Raw genomic sequence first — 24,264 nt, forward strand, 5'->3', positions numbered from 1 at the left:
TTTTTTGGGTTCGTTTTTTACGAATTTGGCCTCTTATGATGTTTGTGCGGTATACTGTGTGTAATACAAGGCTGCAGGGAGGCTACTGCATCCATTCATTTGTCTGTTCAGTTGATGTGTATGGATTTGTCCTGCATTTATTTTAGTGTGCAGACATGCCGGGTGTGTTATATACAGACCTTTGAATGTGTATGTATCATTTTGTATAATATGCTTGGATTCTGTGCTTTCCATCTTGTAGAGTCACTGTGACTTCAGTTTCGAAAGGAGCTGATGGTTTACCTGCTTTGTTTTGTCCTTATTCAATAAAGGAACATAATGTTACACATTGTGTTTTTATATTCATATGGAATGTGTATTTGTTTATATGACAGAGTACTAGGGCCACACTGAAGAAAAAGGATAAAGTCATAAATTTATGAGGCTGGTTCTTTCTGCAGAAAAGCTACATATTGTTTTTACAGTTTTGATACTTATGACAATGTGATACTTAATATTCTGGCACATCAGCATGTCTTTGTTTATGAAACCATACTGAAGTACAATTTCACGAAATGCCCCGCATCTGTCATTTTAACAACTGTCCTCCTTTAAAACAACTGGTTACAATATTATGACTTGTCTTTTTTTCCCTCTGTGGCCCTAATATTCTATCATTTTATATATAGTCTATGGGAAACTGTAAATTATCTAATGATAGCAACATCTAAAAATCATTTTTTATCCAAACTCATTGAAATTAATGATCACAAACGTTTAAATAATGACAGTGGGTCTAGTTATATGTGATAACAATGTATAGTGAGCAGTGAAATAACTATTGGTTTCCATTTGTGGTGACTGCTGACTGACATTAGGGATGAGATAAATAGATCCTGGAATTTAGCCTGGTCTGGAGCAGGCTAGCTCCACAGAATAAATCTCCATGGTAATATATACCATAACATATCCTCCTGCCCCCTATCCATCTTTAGTGCAACCGGATTACGGATCAATTGAGCCAGGATCACCAAGATATCCTGGCTTAATCCCTTATCCTAGTTTTGTGCAACAGGCCCCAGATCACAGTTGCCACTTTAAAGCTTGTGATGTTCAAACGCCCTCGAGATCATACAATAGATAGGGCTAGAGTAGTGAATTACAGCAGTAGACTTTAGGCCTACGGTATAGGTTGAATGTAGAATTTACTGAAGTTATCCATTTACCTGAAGTATCAGTATTTGTATTTTATGGATCCCCAGTAGTTCCTGCCAAAGCAGCAGCTACTTATCCTGGCGTCCAGCAAAATTAAGAGTTTATAGAATTTTAAAAACATTACAATACATTCACAGATTTCACAACACACTGTGTGTCCTTAGGCCCCTACTCGACCACTACCACATATCTACAGTACTAAATCCATGTGTATGTATAGTGTGTGTGTGTGTGTATATATATACATGTGTCTGTGCCAGTGCCAATGTCATTGTTGCTTCACAGTCCCCGCTGTTCCATAAGGTGTTTTTTTTAATCTGTTTTTTTATATCTAATTTTACTGCTTGCATTAGTTACTTGATGTAGAATAGAGTTCCATATAGTCACGGTGCTATGTGGTACTGTTGTGCCTCCAATAGTCTGTTCTGGACTTTGGGACTGTGAAGAGACCTCTTGTGGCATGTCTTGTGGGGTATGCATGGGTGGCTGAGCTGTGTGCCAGTAGTTTAGACAGACAGCTCAGTGCATTCAACATGTCAATACCTATACGTAGAATGTATGCACGCATGACTGTAAGTCGCTTTGGATAAAAGCGTCTGCTAAATGGCATATATTAATACCTCTCATAATTAAAAGTAGTGATGTCATCCTTAAGTTTGCTTATCTTGCCAATGAAAAAGTCATTAAAGTAGTTGGCAATATCAGTGGGATTTGTGATGAATAAGCCATCTGATTCAATGAATGAAGGAGCCGAGTTGACTTTTTTCCCCAAAATGTAATTTAAGGTGCCCCAAAACTTTTTAAAATCATTTATTTGTTTCATAGTATAGTTTATTTGTATTTAGTTTAGTCTCATGATTTATTAATTTGCAGTACGTTTGCCAATCAGTTGGGCCGCCAGACTTAATTGCCATACCTTTTGCCTCATCCATCTCTACCATATAATTTTTAAATTCCTCATTAATCCAAGGGGATTTAACAGTTTTTACAATAATTGTCTTAATAGGTGCGTGCTTATTAGTAACTGGAATGGGCAATTTCATAAATGTGTCAAGTGCAGCGTGTGGATGCTCCTCATTAACGATATCATAACCGCCATCGATAAAAGACAGTACTGTGCAGCCATCTTCATCGACCTGGCCAAGGCTTTCGACTCTGTCAATCACCACATTCTTATTGGTAGACTCCACAGCCTTGGTTTCTCTAATGACTGTCTTGCCTGGTTCACTAACTACTTCTCAGATAGAGTTTGGTGTGTCAAATCGGAGGGCATGTTGTCCGGACCTCTGGCAGTCTCTATGGGGGTGCCACAGGGTTCAATTCTCGGGCAGACTATTTTCTCTGTATATATCAATGACGTCCTCTTGTTGTAGGGGATTCTTTAACCCACCTCTACGCAGACAACACCATTCTGTATACTTCTGGCCCTTCTTTGGACACTGTGTTAACAAATCTCCAAATGAGCTTCAATGCCATACAACACTCCTTCCGTGGCCTCCAACTGCTCTTAAATGCTAATAAAACAAAGTGCATGCTCTTCAACCGATCGCTGCCCACACCCGCCCGCCCGACTAGCATCACTACTCTGGACAGTTCTGACTTAGAATATGTGGACAACTACAAATACCTAGGTGTCAGGCTAGACTGTAAACTCTCCTTCCAGACTCATATTAAACATCTCCAATCCAAAATTCAATCTAGAATCCGCTTCCTATTTCGCAACAACCTGTATGCTCTCGTTGGCTGGTCTTCGCTATATATTCGTCGCCAAACCCACTGGCTCCTGTTTATCGATAAGTCTTTGCTATGTAAAGCCCCGCCTTATCTCAGCTCACTGGTTACCATAGCAACACCCACTCGTAGCATGCGCTCCAGCAGGTATATTACACTGGTCATCCCCAAAGCCAACATTGCCTTTGGCTGCCAATCCTTCCAGTTCTCTGCTGCCAATGACTGGAACAATTGCAAAAATCACTGAAGTTGGAGACTTATATCTCCCTCACTAACTTTAAGCGTCAGCTGTCAGTGCAGCTTACCGATCGCTGCAGCTGTACACAGCCCATGTGTAAATAGCCCATCCTACCAACTACCTACCTCATCCCCATTTAGGTTTTTCTGCTCTTTTGCACACCAGTATTTCTACTTGCACATCCTCATCTGCACATACTGTATATCACTCCAGTGTAAATGGCTAAATTGTAATTACTTTGCCACTTGGCCTTACCTCCTTACTTCATTTGCACACACTGCATACAGATTTTTCTATTGTGTTATTGACTGTATGTTTGTTTATCCCATGTGTTTTTGTCGCACTGCTTTGCTTTATCTTGGCCAGGTCGCAGTTGTAAATGAGAACTTGTTCTCAACTGGCCTACCTGATTAAATAAAGGTGACATAAATAATTACACACCTCAGACCAACAAATATTATTTACATCATCAACATATGAATCACTGCAAAACTTCTTGTATGACCTCTATGACCTCTATACACTATATTAGGCCCAGCCTTTGGAACTTTAGTTTTCCTAGATATGGCTATTATATTGTGATCACCACATCTTATGGATTTGTATACTGCTTTAAAGCTCATTTCTGCAGCTTTAGTAAAGATGTGATCAATACATGTTGATGATTTAATTAATGTGCTGTTTGTAACTACCCTGGTTAGATTGACTGACGACCTGAACCAGGTTGGAGGCACTGGTTAGAGTTTGACATTTTTTCTTGAGTGGGCAGCTTGATGAGAGCCAGTCAATATTTAAATCACCCAGAAAATATACTTCCCTGTTGATATCACATACATTATCAAGCATTTCACACATGTTATCCAGATACTGACTGTTAGCAAATGGTGGTCTATAGCAGCTTCCCAAAAGAATGGGCTTTAGGTGAGGCAGATGAACCTGAAGCCATATTACTTCAACAGTATTTAACATTAGATCGTCTCTAAGCTTTACAAGAATGTGGTTTTTAATATTGACTGCAACACCGCCTCCGTTGGCATTTCTGTCTTTTCGGTAGATGTTATAACCATGTATTGCTACCACTGTATCATTAAACGTATTATCTAAGTGAGTTTCAGAGATAGTCAGAATATGAATGTCATCTGTTACAAGCAAGTTATTGACTTCATGGACCTTGTTTCTCAGGCTGCATGTTAATATGAATATTTGTACCACTTTTCTGGGTTGCTTGATTGTTTTTAATGGCTTTACTGGGAAGCTTATCAGAAGTAGACTTGCTCATGTTATTTATATTGGAGCTGATAGTGCAGGGTGAGCTGCACAAAGTGGTATTCCTACTAGGGTACACCGCCTTAATGCTAACAGTGTAACTCTGATTCATAGGCTCATGCAATTAGGGGCACATAAATGAAGTGACTTACATTGTGTTTGCCAATGTCCCTAAGATCATGTACATTTGATGCAGCATTATGACGACACACTGTCACAACGGTAGGGATTAACTGAGCTAGTCTTGGATCATCTTGGATTGGGGCTCCTGAGTGGTGCAGTGGTCTGAGGCACTGCATCTCAGTGCTTGAGGTGTCACTACAGACACCCTGGTTCAAAATCAGGCTGTATCGCAACTGGCCGTGATTGGGAGTCCCATTTGTTCTCAATTGACTTAGTTAAATAAAGGTTCAACCTCTACAGGATCGGTGGGTCCCCCGTGGACAGTTGACTAATGAGTTTGTAAATAACAAGAACATTTCCCAGGACATAGACATACAGTTGAAGTCGGAAGTTTACATACACTTAGGTTGGAGTCATTAAAACTCGTTCTTCAACCACTCTACAAATTTCTTGTTAACAAACTATAGTTTTGACAAGTCGGTTAGGACATCTACTTTGTGCATGACAAGTAATTTTTCCAACAATTGTTTTCAGATAGATTATTTTACTTAGAATTCACTGTATCACAATTCCAGTGGGTCAGAAGTTTACATACACTAAGTTGACTGTGCCTTTTAAACCGCTTGGAAAATTCCAGAAAATTATGTAAATTAGCCTACGAGAAGCTTCCAAAGCCATGACATCTTTTAAGTCAATTGGAGGCGTACCTGTGGATGTATTTCAAGGTCTACCTTCAAACACAGTCTTTGCTTGACATCATGGGAAAATCAAAAGAAATTAGCCAAGACCTCAGAAAACAAATTGTAGACCTCCACAAGTCTGGTTCATCCTTGGGAGCAATTTCCAAATGCCTGAAGGTACCACATTCATCTGTACAAACAATAGTATGCAAGTATAAACACCATGGGACCACGCAGCCGTCATACAGGAAGGAGACATGTTCTAGAGATGAACGTACTTTGGTGCGAAAAGTGCAAATCAATCCCAGAATAACAGCAAAGAATCTTGTGAAGATGCTGGAGGAAACATGTACAAAAATATCTATATCCACTGTAAAACGAGTCCTATATTGACATAACCTGAAAGGCCGTTCAGCAAGAAGCCTCTGCACATGGGGACAACGATTGTACTTTTTGGAGAAATGTCCTCTGGTCTGATGAAACAAAAATAGAACTGTTTGGCCATAATGACCATCGTTATGTTTGGAGGAAAAAGGGGAATGCTTGCAAGCCGAAGAACACCATACCAACCGTGAAGCATGAGGGTGGCAGCATCATGTTGGGGGGGTGCTTTGATGCAGGAGGGACTGGTGCACTTCACAAAATAGATGGCATCATGAGGAAAGACAATTATGTGGGTATTTTGAAGCAACATCTCAAGACATCAGTCAGGAAGGTAAAGCTTGGTCGCAAATGGGTCTTCCAAATGGACAATGACCCCAAGCATACTTCCAAAGTTGTGTCAAAATGGCTTAAGGACAACAAAGTTGAGGTAGTGGCCATCACAAAGCCCTGACCTCAATCCTATAGAAAATTTGTGGGCAGAACTGAAAAAGTGTGCGCCAGCAAGGAGGCCTACAAACCTGACTCAGTTGCACCAGCTCTATCAGGAGGAATGGGCCAAATTTCACCCAACTTATTGTCAGAAGCTTGTGGAAGGCTACCCAAAACATTTGACCCAAGTCAAACAATGTAAAGGCAATGCTACCAAATACTAATTGAGTGTATGTAAACTTCTGACCCACTGGGAATGTGATGAAAGAAATAAAAGCTGAAATAAATCATTCTCTCTACTATTATTCTGACATTTCACATTCTTAAAATAAAGTGGTGATCCTAACTGACCTAAGACAGGAAATGTTTACTAGGATTAAATGTCAGGAATTGTGAAAAACTGAGTTTAAATGTATTTGGCTAAGGTATATGTAAACTACCAACTTCAACTGTATCTGATTTTGTTAGAAAGCTTACATTCGTATTAATCTAACTGCACTGTCCAATTTACAGTAGCTATTACAGTGAAATAATACCATGCTATTGTTTGAGGAGAGTGGACAGTTATGAAAGTTATTAAGAAACCAATTAGGCACATTTGGGCAGTCTTGAATCAAAATGTTGAACAGAAATGCGATGGTTCATTGGATCAGTCTAAAACTTTGCACATACACTGCTTGCGCCTGGGATGGAATAATACATTATGTCCTTTCTCTTGCATTTCAAAGATGGTAAAAATATATATAAAAAATGTTTTTGTATTATCATTTACCAGATCTAATGTGTTATATTCTCCTACATTCATTTCACATTTCCACAAACTTCAAAGTGTTTCCTTTCAAATTAAATGTGAAATTAAATTAAAGCATTTCGCTGCACTCGCAATAACATCTGCTAACCATGTGTATGTGACCAATCAAATTTCATGAATATGCATATCCTTGCTTCAGGTCCTGAGCTACAGGCAGTTAGATTTGGGTATGTCATTTTAGGCAAAAATTGAAGGGAAAAAAAGTATTTGACTCTAGTGATAAAATTATGGAAATTAGAAGGGGGGAGAGAATTTCAGCAGGCAAGAAAATGGCCTTGCCTAAATCCCCCCCTTCTAATTTCCTTAATTTTGTCAGTAGAGTCAAACACTTTCTGTGGCACACATCAGAGTTAAATTCTACCTATAGAACAAACTTCATGTCAGGATAGGCAACCGAAATGAATAATTAATGTATGTGTGTTGTATTAAATATAGAGGGAGGTAAATGTAGGCAAGCAATAAACAACTACTAGTCGAATAAGACATGGGAGAGATTACGAATGTTGGCAAATAGTTTTATTTATAGACTAATACACTTGAAACAAATAGCCAAACCGAAAACTGCAGACATTACTAGTGCCTACCCTGTGATCAAACGGCCATAAAAATAAAAAATGAAACGCAGCCTAACGTGATCATTGACAGCTGCCTTGAAGGACACAAATAAAAATTGCTTTCTGCTTCTAAGATCAGTGGCTAAACTGACAACGGAGTGAAGAGCAGAAATCTCAACTAGCAAGCAAGTCGCAGCAATGAAGAATTTAGTGTGTGCGCGTTCAAGCGAAGGGGGGGGATTCTGGCAGGGGGGAGATTTTAGGTAGACACCGTCTCTCAGACAGCCTCACGGTCTGATGAGGGTGGGAGATCCGAGGATCTGAACCCGAGGTAGATGCCACCGGAGAGGGAGAACCGAGCACAAAGACGCAGGTACCTCCGGATCTGATCTTGAATGTGAAGCCCCCAAGGAAGAAGGCGCCGGAACCGCAAAGCTGTTCCTGGTCTTTGTCAGATCCGGGTTCAACATCTCCATGGAGACATCCGTTGGCAGAGGACGCTTTCTTCGACTTCCACGGCGAGTGACGTACATCCACGGCTGGTTGGTTGGGTCGAGAACATCTCCGTTCTCCAGGGAAGGGGGAGACCCCTTCGGGGATGGAACCCTGCAGAGCACCGGCCAGTCGGCTGTATAGAGCCGACACGGCGGCGAAACTTCCACCAGACCAGTGCCGCGTTCGGCAACTGGGTTGGAAGAAAGATAAAATCTAGGCGGGCGTGTGTTCCCCAGTAGCTTGTGTATGTTTGCTACTTGCTTGTTACGAGTAGCCACTTCGCTCCCGTAGTCCTCCACAAGCAAGCAGTTGCTACATTGAAAGTCAGTGCGGTCCACATTGACCCGGAACAAAGCAAAGTAAACACGGTTCCCGCAGCGCTATAAACGTTCAATAGTGGCCTGCATTTGATACCTCCGAGCCAGCTACTGCAGTGTCTCTCCCCGTATGTGGTCTGGCAGTTACATTGATTTCTAATGTAACTGCGCGCTATTGAAGTTGGTGGATCAGACCATCTACTAATGGGGTGCGTTTTCACATGTTACGGTCAATTCGGAGGAGTTCACGCTATGGAGAGTGAAACGAACGGAAACATCTCTTCCCAGCTTCACCTGAACAACCGCATTAACGCGAATGACAGGTAAACGCGTATATTTCCATGTGTCTTGTAAATAATGTTTTAATAACAGCCGACCTATGTATGATGACCACCTAAATATAGACAATATACCACTGGTGTGACGCAAAAATACTTCTTTACTGTTCTAATTATGTTGGTAACGAGTTTATAACGCCTACAAGGCACCTCTGGGTAATGATCAAAACAATAAATTACATATTTATCTTTTAAGGATGTTTGACCTCTCTCTCGGGATCTTTCCTCGTTTGGCTTGGTTTTTGCTCGATTCAGCTTGTCTCGGGTTGTAATTTCACACGGGTTGTGTCAGGACCCGGTTACGAACCCGGGTCTCCGGAGTGAGAAACAGTCACTAAACCAACTGAGCCACGAATAGTCAGCAGAACCCAGAAGATGAGGCAGACACAGCAGTACTTGAGACGGTGTATTTAATGAAGTAAAAAGTGAAGTTCAGGAAAACATGTAACTCCACAACCTCAAAAAGGAATTCCACAAGAACAAAGGCAATCCTCCAAGACAAAAAGGCAAATCCACAAGGTGGAAGGCACAGCACAAAAAGCCTCAAAAGATACTCAAAAACAAACAAACAAGAACAAAAAACAGAACTCCACAAGAGAGTCCCGGGATCAGCAAGCGCTCACAGAGTACTAGGGCTGGGTGCTAACATACAAACACAGAGCAAAGAACAGAGGAAAACAAAGGGTTTAAATACAATCAGGGGAAACGAGGCACAGGTGCAAATAATAATGGGGATCAAGGGAAAACAAAAGGTCAAAAGGCACAATGGGGGCATCTAGTGACCAAAAACCGGAACAACCCTGGCCAAATCCTGACAGGTCGATTCAACAGCATATTTTCTGATCCTATAGCTTAGGCTACCTGTCACAGAAATCCTTACCAACCACCTAGTCTGGGTTATTGTAGCTAAGGCTTGGCCAATGTCAGGTCATCTGACTATCACTGTGCTATTACAGGCTGTGATCAATACAGTCTGCTGGGTCTGAAATGTGGGTCATATAGATCTGAATGATCCATAGTTATTTAAGTGTGTGTGTCTCTTCCCGGACTGACCCTGTCTCTATAGGGTTGACACCTATGTGTTTGAGAAGCCTGAGGGTTATGAATCCTATGAGGAGATGATGGCTCAATATGTAGCCGTTCTCACCAGGCAGTCTGTCAAGTGGTCCAAACTCCTGCAGGGGAAAGCCCACGTGGAAAATAACCTGAAGGGTGAGACCCACACACACAGAGCGAGAGGGAGAAACACACATTTACATTTGAGTTAGCAGACACTCTTATCCAGTGCAACTTACAGTAGTGAGTGCGTACATTAAAATAAATAAAAAATTGGGGGGCTTTAGTCATGGTTTCGGTTCCCTTAGTGAAGCGGTATGTGCGTAAGGGTGTGCCCAACGAGTACCGAGCCCAGATCTGGATGGCAGCCAGCGTGGCCCAGGAACACCTGGAGAAGAACCCGGGGTACTACCACTCTCTGCTGGGCACCGAGCAGCAGCACGACGCCAAGCTGGAGGAGACAGTCCGCATAGGTAGTGTAACTATATTCACACGATTGTAATCACCTCTACTTAATTCAGCTCACCTGCCGTGGATGCATCTGGAACATGTTCATTAGGGCACAAAATATAAAATGTTTTATCGTGTTTTAAAACAGAAATGAGTGCTTTTGACGTCCATGTTACTGTCAATTTTCTTCAGTTTTGTTCCCTGATGATCAAGACCCTGATGATTCCTTTATGATTGGTTGATGGTTGAGTGTCCTGTCTTGGTAGACATGCACAGGACATTCCCCGAAAACGTGCAGTTCCGGAAGAGCTCTGAGCCCTGTCTGCTGAAGGCCCTATACAATGTGCTGCTGGCGTACGGACACCACAACCAGGTTGTGGGATACTGCCAGGTACTGGGCCTTATATCAAATCAAATGTTATTCCTCAAATGCACGTGTTTAGCAGATGTTATTGCGGGTGTAGTGAAATGCATGTGCTCCTAGCTCCGACATTGCAGCAATATCTAACAAGTACACAACTTACACCCAATACACACAAATCTAGTAAAGGACTGGAATTAAGAATATTTAAATATTTGGATGAGCGATGTCAGAGCGGCATAGACTAAGATACAGTATATGAGATGGGTAATGCAAAATATGTAGACATGATTAAAGTCATCTTGGGTATGTCTGTATCTCCCAGTCCCTGTCGCTGACTAGTGTTCTGTTTATTAAAGTGGCCAGTGATTTCAAGTCTATGTATATAGGCAGTAGACTCTATGTGCTAGTGATGGCAACAATATACTATAAACCAGGGTTCTAACACCCTGTTCCTGGAGAGCTAACCTCCTGTAGGTTCTAACACCAACCGTCTTCCTGGAGAGCTAACCTCCTGTAGGTTTTCACTCCAACCCCAGTTGTAACTAACCTAATTGGGCTTATCAACCAGCTAATTATTAGAATCAGGTGCACTCGATTAGGGTTGGAGTGAAAACCTACAGGACGGTAACATTCCAGTAACATGGTTGGAGAGCCGCTCCTGGTATAAATAATCTGTTAACTGAGTGGATTTCACTTGTCTCCTGTGTCTGACTAACCTTGTGTGTATTATACGTCTACTGTCGCCTCTTCTGTTTGTGCCTGTTCTGTCCCCAGCCATAACTGCTTATACCTCACCTGTTCTCCATAGTGTGTGTGTGTGTGTTCTGTGCATACCATGTGTGCACAGGTGTGTGTGTGTGTGAAGGGAGTTATAGTTTCTCTCTCTATTCTAGGGTATGAATTTCATTGCAGGCTACCTCATCATCACTAAGGATGAAGAGAAGTCCTTCTGGCTGATGGATGCGTTATTGGGAAGAATACTCCCCGGTTAGTACCACACACTCCTGTTGTGTCTGTCTGCTTGTCTGTGTTTGTATGCCTGTGTGCATAAGTGGTTATGTGAAGAGGATGTGTGTGGTGAGGTGTTATTAGTTTTAAATATTGTGTGTAACAGTGATAACACCAAGTAAAACTGAAATCATAACTTAAAACTAAAATATTCATTAACAAACTTCTTATAGCTTATCAGACACATTTCCACTTCCTGAACACATACAGGGCCTTCAGAAAGTATTCATACCCCTTGACTTATTCCACATTTTGTTGTTACAGCCTGAATTCAAAATGGATTAAATATAATTATATCTTCTCATCCATCTACACACAATACCCTATAATGACAAAGTGAAAAGATGTATTTAGACATTTTTGCTAATTTATTCACAATAAAATACAGAAATATCAAATGTACATCAGTATTCACACCCCTGAGTCAATACTTTGTAGAAGCACCTTTGGTGACAATTACAGCTTTGAGTCATCTTGGGTGTGTCTGTGTCAGCTTTGAGTCATCTTGGGTATGTCTGTATCAGCTTTGAGTCATCTTGGGTATGTCTGTGTCAGCTTTGAGTCATCTTGGGTGTGTCTGTGTCAGCTTTGAGTCATCTTGGGTGTGTCTGTGTCAGCTTTGAGTCATCTTGGGTGTGTCTGTGTCAGCTTTGAGTCATCTTGGGTGTGTCTGTGTCAGCTTTGAGTCATCTTGGGTGTGTCTGTGTCAGCTTTGAGTCATCTTGGGTGTGTCTGTGTCAGCTTTGAGTCATCTTGGGTGTGTCTGTGTCAGCTTTGAGTCATCTTGGGTGTGTCTGTGTCAGCTTTGAGTCATCTTGGGTGTGTCTGTGTCAGCTTTGAGTCATCTTGGGTGTGTCTGTGTCAGCTTTGAGTCATCTTGGGTGTGTCTGTGTCAGCTTTGAGTCATCTTGGGTATGTCTGTGTCAGCTTTGAGTCATCTTGGGTATGTCTGTGTCAGCTTTGAGTCATCTTGGGTATGTCTGTATCTCCCAGTCGCTGAAAAGCATCCCTATATCATGATGCTGCCACCACCATGCTTCACGGTAGGGATGGTGTTAGATGGGTGATGAGCTGTTCATGGTTTTCTTCAGACATAGCACTTTGCATTCAGGCCAAAGAGTTACATTTTTATCTCAGACCACAGAATCTTGTGCCTTATGATCTCAGTCTTTCACGTGCCTTTTTACAAACTCCAGACGTGCTGTCATGTGCCTTGTTCTCAGGAGTGGCTTCCGTCTGGTCACTCTCCCATAAAGCCTAGATTGGTGAAGTGCTGTAGAGACTGTTGTCCTTCTGGCAGGTTCTCCCAGTACCCATCTACCAATAGGGCCCCTTCTTTGCAAGCCATTGGAAAACCTCCCTGCTCTTTGTGGTTAAATCTGTGTTTGAAATTCACTGCTCGACTGGGACCTTACAGATAATTGTATGTGTGGGGTACAGAAATTAGGTATTGTAGTCATTCAAAAATGTGGTTAAACACTATTATTGCACACTGAGTGAGTCCATGCAACTTGCGACTTCTTCAGCAAATTTTTACTCCTGAACTTATTTAGGCTTGCCATAACAAAGGAGATTTGAATACTTATTGACTTAAGCTTTTATTTTTATTTTTTATTAATTTGTAAACATTTCAAAATTAATAATTCTACTTTGACATTATGGGGGTATTGTGTGTAGGCCAGTGACACAAAATTCACAATAAAATGTTACATTCGGCCTGTAACACAACAGAATGTGGACCAAGTCAAAAGGTGTAACTACTTCCTGAAGTCACTGTACATACAATAGTTGTAGACCTATTTGTTTGTGGAAGGCTCTATTGCTGTGTGCTTCTGTGCAAAAGCACCATGATCACGTGGCTTGTGGTAAGACCCTGTTTGTTGTTGGTTTGTCAGGCTCACATTACAAGATTAATAACCACAGGATGTTTCTCAGGATATATACCATTTATGTTCCACACACACACCTTTACACTCATCATATGCTGCTTTTTTTACTCTTATTATCTATCCTGATGCCTAGTCACTTTACCCTGCCTTCATGTACATATCTACCTCAAATACCTTATTATTATCTATCCTGATGCCTAGTCACTTTACCCTGCCTTCATGTACATATCTACCTCAAATACCTTATTATTTTCTATCCTGATGCCTAGTCACTTTACCCTGCCTTCATGTACATATCTACCTCAAATACCTTATTATTTTCTATCCTGATGCCTAGTCACTTTACCCTGCCTTCATGTACATATCTACCTCAAATACCTTATTATTATCTATCCTGATGCCTAGTCACTTTACCCTGCCTTCATGTACAGATCTACCTCAAATACCTTATTATTATCTATCCTGATGCCTAGTCACTTTACCCTGCCTTCATGTACATGTCTACCTCAAATACCTCATACCCCTGCACATTGATCTGGTACTTACTGTATACAGCTCCATTCTTGTGTATTTTATTCCTCGTGTTAATATATTTATTTTTATTATATTGTTTTAACTCTGCATCATTGGGAAGGGCTATAGAGTGTACACCCATTGTATTCAGCGCATGTGACAAATAAAATTAGATTTTACACACACACACACACACACACACACACACACTCATCTCACACAAACAGAACTGAATTAACCTGAGCTGTCCATGTTGTTGTAGACTACTACAGCCCGGCCATGCTGGGGTTGAAGACGGACCAGGAGGTGTTGGGGGAGCTGGTAAGGGTGAAAGCCCCAGCCGTGTGGCAGACCATGGTCGAACACAACGTCATGTGGACCTTGGTGGTCTCCCAATGGTTCATCTGCCTCTACATCGACATTCTGCCTGTAGAGGTGAGGGTCTGGGGGGTGGGGGAGTTTCCGTGTGCTTGTTGACACAGGACCCAGACTGAAATACTGTCATAACCACCCTCTGTAAGATAACGATTATCTTTTGTCTTTCTCACATCTCTCGTCTTCCCTAAACAGTTCTGCGGATCTGGGATTGCCTGTTTTACAAGGGTTCTAAGATCCTGTTCCGCGTGGCCTTGACTCTGATTCGCCACCACCAGGCTGAGATCCTGCAGGCCCGCTCCATGGTCGAGGTGTGTGAGTGCTTCAAACTGATCACTCAGGGAGCCTTTACATACAACTGCCACACCTTCATGCAGGTAAGTATCTCCAAAAGAGAAAAGTAACCTTAGGCACAGATCTAGGGTCTGTGATTAGTGTATATTGGTAACTTAATCTGTTCCACAAACAGTTTACTAACTCCTGTCTCTTCTTCCTGATATTGACAGGAAATCCTCCTTTCTCTTCTTCCTGATTGACAGTAAGTCGCTCTGGATAAGAGCGTCTGCTAAATGACTTAAATGTAATGTAATGTAAATCCTCCTTTCTCTTCTTCCTGATATTGACAGGAAATCTTCAGGGAACCAGGAAGTCTCTCCATGGCAACCATCACTAAGCTGCGGGAGACGTACAGAGAGCGTATCGTGGCGGAGGAGACCAGATTCTGCCCCTGACCACCACTAAGAACCTCCATGAAGCAATCGCCTTGCGGTTCGCCTGGCCGTGTTCCCGGTCATTTGTGTTGCCCTGACGCTAACGAGATTATTAGATCTCACAATCCCTGGGGAAATGTGTAATATCTCAGGAACCATATGATGACATCTGAGGTGCTAAAATGGTCTGAGCGATTGTAGTACCCCATCTTACTGAATATTATTTATTTGTTCTCAGGTAGCAATTCTTTGCATTGTAAAAAGCTAACTGTAATTTTCCTGTGGTAGGATCTTGGGAACAATAGGTTGGGGTTTGTTAGAGTGGAGTCGCTCTGGATAAGAGCGTCTGCTAAATGACTTAAATGTAAATGTAATGAGATTCTTTTTAAATATTTTTTTTTAACCTTTATTTAGTCCAGTTAAGAACAAATTCTTATTTTACAATGACAGCCTACCGGGGAACAGTGGGTTAACTGCCTTGTTCAGGGGAAGAATGACTCAGCTCAGGGATTCGATACCGCAACCTTTTGGTTGCTGTCCCAATGCTCAGACCACTAGGCTACCTGCCACCCCAATATGTAAGCAAAGGCTTGTTGGGTTGAAGATGAGGTGTCACCTCTGAAATGAAGTCACGGGCTGCAGTCCACTCCTCCGCGAAGTGTACACTCCCACCCAGGAATCGTCTGGGAAAAGAAATTCCAGCCTATACTTACACCATTCAAATGCTTTAAATCCATGAACAAGTGCATAATTAGGCCCGAATCCTAACTTGATCTGTGCATGTATGTTTCTGCTCTAATCTTCCATTGAATGCATGAATTATGCTTGTGCAATCATACCTCTATAGATTTTGACTTCAGGGTAAAAGGTTTTGGAATTGGACCTTTTTACTGTTTTGCCACAATAATGGACTGCTCTCCGACAATTACCTTTGTAGATGAAGTTAGTTACTGTCGGTTTAAAATGTGAGATATTTAAACAATGTATTGCTTTGTTCCAAAGCCGTAGCCATGGAGTCAACATTGGGGGGGGGGACCAAATCAGCTGCCCCCCCCCCAGAAAAAAATCTAAATTCGAAAACAAATTTCCTGACATTCTAAAATATATTTTCAACAATTCACTTACACATGTGATTAACTTTTTATATATATTTTTTACAAAAAGTTTGAATAGTGTATTGTATTACATCGCTCTGTTATTCTTTACCAAATGTTATTTTATTTTATTTCATCTTTATTTAAAAAGGTAGGTTAGTTGTGAACAAGTTCTCATTTACAACTGTGACCTGGCCAACATAAAGCAAAGCAGTGCGACACAACACAGTTACACATAAACAAACGTACAGTCAATAACACAGTATGTGCAAATGGCATAAGGAGGTAAGGCAATAAATAGGCCATAGTAGCAAGTAATTAAAATTGAGCAAATTAACACTGGAGTGATAGACGTGCAGATGATGATGTGCAAGTAGAAATACTGGTGTGCAAAAGAGCAGAGAAGTAAAAATGAAGTAGTTTAAGTAGGTAGATTGGATGGGCTGTGTACAGCTGCAGCAATCGGTTAGCTGCTCAGATAGCTGATGTTTAAAGTTGGTGAGGGAAATGTAATTCTCCAGCTTTTGTGAGTTTTGCAATTCGTTCCAGTCATTGGCAGCATAGAATGACATTAGGTGTTGGCTTTGGGGATGACCCGTGAGATATACCTGCTGGAGTGCGTGCTACGTGTGGGTGTTGTTATCGTGACCAGTGAGCTGAGATAAGGCGAAGCTTTACCTAGCAAAGATTTCTAGATGACCTGGAGCCAGTGGGTCTGGCGACGAATATGTAGCGAGGGCTGCCGACTAGAGCATACAGGTCACAGTGGTGGGTGGTATATGGGGCTTTGGTGACAAAACAGATGGCACTGTGATAGACTGCATCCAGTTTGCTGATTCGATTGTTGGAGGCTATTTTGTAAATGACATAGCCGAAGTCGAGGATCGGTAGGATAGTCAGTTTTACGAGGGCATGTTTGGCGGCGAGTGAAGGAGGGTTTGTTGAGGAATAGAAAGCCGATTCTAGATTTAATTTTGGATTGGAGATGTTTAATATGAGTCTGGAGGGAGAGTTTACAGTCTAACCAGACACCTAGGTATTTATAGTTGTCCACATATTCTAAGTCAGAACCATCCAAAGTAGTGATGCTAGTCGGGCGGGCGGGTGCGGGCAGCAAACGGTTGAAGAGCATGCATTTGGTTTTACTAGCATTTAAGAGCAGTTGGAGGCCACGGAAGGAGTGTTGTATGGCATTGAAGCTCATTTGGAGATTTGTTAACAGTGTCCAAAGAAGGGCCAGATGTATACAGAATGGTGTCGTCTGCGTAGAGGTGGATCAGGGAATCACCAGCAGAAAGAGCGACATCGTTGATATATACAGAGAAAAGAGTCGACCCAAGAATTGAACCCTGTGGACCCCCATAGAGACTGCCAGAGGTCCGGACAACAGGCCCTCAGATTTTACACACTGAACTCTATCAGAGAAGTAGTTGGTGAACCAGGCGAGGCAGTCATTTGAGAAACCAAGGCTGTTGAGTCTACCGATATGAATGTGGTGATTGACAGCGTCGAAAGCCTTGGCCAGGTAGATGAAGACGGCAACACAGTACAATCTTTTATCGATGGCGGTTATGATATCGTTTAGTACCTTGAGCGTGGCTGAGGTGCACCCGTGACCAGCTCGGAAACCGGATTACATAGCGGAGAAGGTACGGTGGGATTCGAAATGGTCAGTGATCTGTTTATTAACTTGGCTTTCGAAGACTTTAGAAAGGCAGGGTAGGATGGATAATAAGTCTATAACAGTTTGGGTCTAGAGTGCCACCCCCTTGGAAGAGGGGAATGACCGCGTCAGCTTTCCCATCTTTAGGGATCTCGGACGATACAAAAGAGAGGTTGAACAGACTAGTAATAGAGATTGCAACAATGGCAGAGGATAATTTTAGAAAGAGAGGGTCCAGATTGTCTAGCCCAACTGATTTGTACAGGTCCAGGTTTTGCAGCTCTTTCAGAAAATCTGGATTTGGGTGAAGGAGAAGCTGGGGAGGCTTGGGCAAGTAGCTGCGGGGGGGGCGGAGCTGTTGGCCGGGGTTGGGATAGCCAGCAGGAAAGCATGGCCAGCCGTAGAGAAATGCTTTTTGAAATTCTCGATTATCATGGATTTATCAGTGGTGACAGTGTTACCCTGCCTCAGTGCAGTGGGCAGCTGGGAGGAGGTGCTCTTGTTCTCCATGGACTTTACAGTGTCCCAAAAGTTTTTGGCGTTAGAGCTACAGGATGCAAATTTCTGTTTGAAAAAGCTAGCCTTTGCTTTCCTGACTGACTGTGAGTATTGGTTCCTGACTTCCCTGAACAGTTGCATATCGCGGGGACTATTCGATGCTATTGCAGTCCGCCACAGGATGTTTTTGTGCTGGTCGAGGGCAGTCAGGTCTGGAGTGAACCAAGGGCTATATCTGTTCTACATTTTTTGAGATGGTGAGGAAATTACTTTTAAAGAAAAACCAGGCATCCTCGACTGACGGGATGAGGTCCATATCCTTACAGGATACCCGGGCCAGGTTGATTAGAAAGGCCTGCTCGCATAAGTGTTTAAGGGAGCATTTGACAGTGATGAGGGGTGGTCGTTTGACCGCGGACCCATAGCGGATGCAGGCAATGAGATAGTGATCGCTGAGATCCTGATTGAAAACCACAGAGGTGTATTTGGAGGGCAAGTTGGTCAGGATAATATATGTGAGGGGGTACATGGTTACAGATTTTGGGTTGTACCTGGTGGGTTCCTTGATAATTTGTTTGAGATTGAGGGAATCTAGTTTAGATTGTAGGACTGCCGGGGTGTTAAGCATATCCCAAACCTAACAGAACGAACTCTGAAGATAGATGAGGGGCAATCAATTCACATATGGTGTCCAGGGCACAGCTGGGAGCTGAGGTGGGTCTATAACAGGCGGCAACAGTGAGAGACTTATTTCTGGAGAGATTCTTTTTTTAAATTAGAAGCTCGAACTGTTTGGGCGTAGACCTGGAAAGAATGACATTACTTTGTAAGCTATCTCTGCAGTAGATTGCAACTGCTCCCCCTTTGACAGTTCTATCTTGATGGAAAATGTTGTAGTTAGGAATGGAAATCTTTTTTGGTGTTCTTCCTATGTCAGGATTCAGATACGGCAAGGACATCAGGGTTGGCGGAGTGTGCTAAAGCAGTGAGTAAAACAAACTTAGGGAGGAGGCTTCTGAAGTTAACATGCATGAAACCAAGGCTTTTTCGGTTACAGAAGTCAACAAATGAGAGTGCCTGGGGACATGCAGGACCTAGGTTAACCTCCACAGCACCTGAGGAACAGAGGAGGAGTAGGATGAGGGTACGGCTAAAGGCTATCAAAACTGCTCGTCTAGTGAGTTGAGGACAGAGAATAAAAGGAGCAGATTTCTGGGCGTGGTAGAATAGATTCAGGGCATAATGTACAGATGGGTATGGTGGGGTACAGGTAATGTGGAGGTAAACCCAGGCATTTTGTGACGATAAGAGAGATTGCATCACTGGACATACTAGTTATGCTACTAATTAGTACTACGTACGTGTGGGAGCTGGGACAAAGGAGGTATCTGAGACATGATGAGTGGGACTAGGGGCTCCGCAGAAAACTAAAACAATGATAACTATCCTAAACAACAATATTCAAGGCATATTGACATTTGAGAGAGACAAAGTGAGGCATAAAGCAATCACAGGTGTTGATTGGGAGAGCTAGGTAAGACAACAACGGGTAAGACAACAGCTAATCAGCTTAGACAACAACATGTAAAATGGTGATGAATGGGCAGAGAGGGTCAGTTAACTATACCAGGGCCTGAGTTCGAGGCTGGGGCCGACAGACAAACAAAAAAAATGGAGTACCGTGATTAATGAACAGTCCAGCAGGCATCAGCTATGTTGCCAATGATCATCTTGTTTCATTGTATGTAATGGCAGAGATTAGGGATGAATAAAGTATAACCATAATCATATAAACAGAACTCTATGCATTGTTATATGAATACAAGTCCAGATATTGTGGCCAAGGATTAGCAAATTTTGTTTTTATTTACAAGTAAACTTGGGTGGGCAGCAGGGGTGTTTGCTCTGCTCTCCTCTCATCCTATCTTCTCCTCTCCAGCCCTCTTTCCTCCTCTCCTCTGGTCCTATATTCTCCTCTCCAGTACTTTCTTCTTCTCTCCTCTCTCCAGTCATCTCTTCTCCTTTCCTCTGCTCTCCTATCCTCTCCAGACAATGACATGTGTTTTGACTTGCCATTCAACAAGCAATGGATCCAAAGGCCTTTTTGTGCTTATCGTTGACACCAATAAAAGACTAGCCTATTCCTTCAAAGTCCCAGTCTGTCCAGTTTCCCCTGGTGCATGTGACACATTATTCAGCCTTGTTTGACTCATGGATGATCTAAGCCATGTATTCAGCCTCCTCAGGGCACTAAAACTCCTCTCAGCCTCTACAGAGGAGGCAGGGATGACCAAAAGAAGCATTACTAAACCTTCCAACTGACTGAAGAGACCACTCCCCTCTGGCACCATTTCCCCAATAATGCTAGCAACATCTGAGCTCGTTTGATATGTGTAATTAGCCCCAAACATGGCCAGCTGCACCTGCGGTAGTCTTGAATTCAATTCAGGATACTGGTCCACCACCTTGTCCATGTCTCAGCGTAGCAGCCCACGTTCAAGCTGCTGCAGCTTGTAAAATCCAGCCTGATCAAACCTCTCTATGAATTGAGTATTCACTGTGTCCAAGGCGTTATAGAATTGGGCTCTGTACAAAGACTGGGCATCTGGATGGATATCGGCTGCAGCCTGACCGGTGTAACGCTTTGTAGGTTTGCGGATATGAAGCATCTGAATAGGTTGTAGGTCCAACTTTGTTGCCACTGCAGTTGCTTTTGTGAACAAGACATCAAAGTGCTCCCCCTATCGCTTGTCATGTATTCTTGTTTTGATGTGGTCCACAGCCTCCAACATGCCTGAAACGGTCTGTTTCCTAAGCTGCAGGGAGGTGTTCAGACACTCCAAATCCCCCATCAGGTCTTCAGCCATTACAAGGCCGAGCACAGTGTTCCCTTTTAAGAAATGTTCCATGAAGACCATTAGCCTTAGTTGAAGTGTCAGATGAGCTGTATGATGCCATTTCTTCAAGGGCTGTTAGCACTGACTCCTATTGGCTGAGAACTGAGCGGATGGCAGGGGTGCGAACAGTCCACCTGGTGGGACAGAGGTTTCAACAAGGTCAAACAATGCTTTGATTTTGCGATTTCCTGGAAAATCACCTTGAACTTGCCAGATTGATTAAAGAAGCCCCCCCCCCCCAATTCATGCACCAGACCCATTGAATCTCTTCCTAGTGGAGAGGCTACACAGGCAGCCTGCGTAACTAAGTTCATGAAGTGTGGACCACAGTGACAATACATAGCCAGCAGTTGTTCTTTCCTTAAAATGTCTTGCACCCCCTGCAATCGTCCAGCCATGTTTTTGGCACCGTCATAGGTTTGTCCTCGTAGTTGGGACAGAGGAAGGCCTAGACGAATCATCACATCACATGCCATCTTGGCTATATTTTGCCCTGCCGTTGATGACAAGTCGTAGAGTCCCAGGAATTGTTCCATTGGTTGTAGATCTGCATCTAGAGTTCAACATATTGACTCCTGATCAACTCCTGATATATCCTGTGTACCATCAAACATATTGACTCCTGATCAACTCCTGTGTACCATCAAACATATTGACTCCTGATCAACTCCTGATATATCCTTGGTGCCATCAATCATATGGACTCCTGATATATCCTGTGTCCCATCAATGATAAGTGCGAACTGGATCACTGGCATTTCCCACAAGATTTCTTTGACGATTATATTCCCCACCAGCTTCAAAATGTTGTTTTGCCTTCGGGGACTGGTGAAATCAAAGTGACCTTTCAGCCAGGTGGTCAGCTCTGCATTGCCCAGCTGGTGCTTAAAATTGGCTTTGGGGGTGACCAGTGAAATATACCTGCTGGAGCGCGTGCTGCGGGTGGGTCCTGCTATGTTGACCAGTGAACTGAGATAGGCGGGGCTTTACCTAGCAAAGACTTGTAGATGACCTGGAGTGGGTGGGTGACCTGCCAGTGGGTTTGGCGACAAGTATGAAACGAGGGCCAGCCAACGACAGCGTACAGGTCACAGTGGTTGGTAGTATATGGGGCTTTGGTGACAAAAAGGATGACACTGATAGACTGCATCCAATTTGTTGAGTAGAGTGTTGGAGGCTATTTCGTAAATGGCATCGAAGATCAGTAGGATAGTCAGTTTTACGAGGGTATGATCGGCAGCATGAGTGAAGGATGCTACTTTTGCGATATAGGAAGCCGATTCTAGATTTAATTTTGGATTGGAGATGCTTAATGTGAGCCTGGAAGGGGAGTTTACAGTCTAACCAGACACCTAGGTATTTGTAGTTGTCCACATATTCTAGGTCAGAGTATTGATGCTGGACGTGCGGGCAGCGATAGGTTGAAGAGCATGCATTTAGTTATACTTGTATTTAAGAGCAGTTGGAGGCTACAGAAGGAGAGTTATAGCATTGATGTTCATCTCGAGGTTAGTTAGCAGTGTCAAAAGAAAGACCAGAAGTATACAGAATGGTGTTGTCTGCATAGAGGTGGATCAGAGAATCAACAGCAGTAAGAACGACAACATTGATGTATACAGGGAAGAGAGTCAGCCCGACAATTGAATCCTGTGGCACCCCCATAGAGACTGACAGAGGTCCGGACAACAGGCCCTCTGATTTGACACACTGAACTCTGTCAGATAAGTCGTTGGTGAACCAGGTGAGGCAGTCATTTGAGAAACCAAGGCTGTCGAGTCTGCCGATAAGAATGTGGTGACTGACAGAGTCGAAAGCCTTGGCCAGGTCGATGAATACAGATGCACAGTATTGTCGCTTATCGATGACAGTTTGACCAGCTCGGAAACCAGATTGCACAGCGGAGAAGGTACAGTGGGATTCAAATGGTCGGTGATGTTTGTTAACTTGGATTTCAAAGACCTTAGAAATGTGACCCCCCCCAATCTACATTATAATTACGGCCCTGCTTTGTTCTCCAAGCATTGCGATCGGTTCCCAAATACAAGTCCTCTAGAATAGAGCGAAAGGTGTTGGCAAACGCCAGACCGACAAATTAAGACCTCATTCCTTCAGCTTATTTTATTTTATTGACCACTACACTTAAGAAAACAATTAAAACATTCTTAAAGCCATATTCAATCACTACCTATGGATGTTAACACTTCTAGAAGAGGGGTGGAACAAAAATGCAGTTTCATTACTCCAAATAATGCATCCTCTGATCTTTCAACAGGCAAGATCTCAGAACGACACCAAAGATCTTTATAACTAAACCAAGATAGACCACAGCCATGTATACATCTGGTGAAATATTGCTCATTGTTCTATGGTAATGCTGTGAAGAGACAAAAGGCTATGACTCTAATGACACCCAACTAAGATATGCACTACATGGGGAATAGGGTGTCATTTGAGACAGATTAAGAGTGCGTGTAACTCTAGAACCTTAGCATAGATCCCATCCTTCTTGTAAGTGGGGAGGCACATATTCCATTTGGCTTAACATTATTTTGGGGTGGAGAAACGTTCTCCCTAAAATGTTGCTGTTATTTTGGCAGTAAACTCCAATAGAACAATTTAAACTATAATATCTGGAATTGTAACTTGAGAAACCCACCTAATAAATGTGACTATTCACTAAAAAGTGTCCCAAGTTACACAGGTGCATTTTCAGTTAGTGTTCAGCCATTTGTAAGCACCATAAAATTCAACTGTAACAACCCTTTCCTTAGTGTATCACTGGATGTACCATCAGTACACCCCCCCCCCAGAAAAAAATAAAATCACCCCGTCTTAAAGCCAATTTTTGCTTAGTCAGCAAATGTGATCAGAGGCTTCGTATGGAGGGTGTGAACTAATTGCGGAGCCTCGAGGCATGCAGAGGCCAAATCAAGCACATGCCTCAAAATGTTGTAATAATGGGGAGGACTCCGTATAGCGTCACTTCCTTAACAGCTGTGCTTTGCTTCAGGAAGCACAACCAATATGAATGTCCTGACTTCTGCAGAGGCCGTATCACCGTTAAATGCTGCAGCCAATGCAGATGTCGGATTGACCATGAAGCACCATTTAATACATTTACCTATAAGCAGTGGTATGCAGACCTCAACTGCTTCACCATCAAATGACCTTTACCCTTGTTCCTCAA

General features: G+C 42.7%; 1 protein-coding gene across 1 annotated transcript; it reads left to right on the plus strand.

Annotated features, from left to right (window-relative positions):
* Positions 1-8,474: 8,474 nt before the first annotated feature.
* Positions 8,475-15,842, plus strand: LOC124044465 (growth hormone-regulated TBC protein 1-A-like). The gene is made up of 9 exons (XM_046364098.1): positions 8,475-8,545; positions 9,627-9,772; positions 9,925-10,089; positions 10,333-10,457; positions 11,324-11,417; positions 14,103-14,275; positions 14,411-14,592; positions 14,722-14,753; positions 14,842-15,842. The coding sequence occupies exons 1-7, from the start codon at positions 8,475-8,477 to the stop codon at positions 14,471-14,473; spliced, it is 837 nt and encodes a 278-aa protein (XP_046220054.1). The 3' UTR covers positions 14,474-14,592; positions 14,722-14,753; positions 14,842-15,842.
* Positions 15,843-24,264: the final 8,422 nt, after the last annotated feature.

The sequence above is a fragment of the Oncorhynchus gorbuscha genome, linkage group LG09 (genome assembly GCF_021184085.1).
Source record: "Oncorhynchus gorbuscha isolate QuinsamMale2020 ecotype Even-year linkage group LG09, OgorEven_v1.0, whole genome shotgun sequence".
NCBI classification, from domain to species: Eukaryota; Metazoa; Chordata; class Actinopteri; order Salmoniformes; family Salmonidae; genus Oncorhynchus; species Oncorhynchus gorbuscha.

What these genes read in the sequence shown, in the direction of transcription:
- LOC124044465 (XM_046364098.1), top strand. Translation starts at nt 8,475, where the DNA reads ATGGAGAGTGAAACGAACGGAAACATCTCTTCCCAGCTTCACCTGAAC. An exon ending in CGCATTAACGCGAATGACAG is followed by an intron (nt 8,546 to 9,626) that starts GTAAACGCGTAT and finishes CTGTCTCTATAG; the next exon opens with GGTTGACACCTATGTGTTTG. An exon ending in GGAGGAGACAGTCCGCATAG is followed by an intron (nt 10,090 to 10,332) that starts GTAGTGTAACTA and finishes CTGTCTTGGTAG; the next exon opens with ACATGCACAGGACATTCCCC.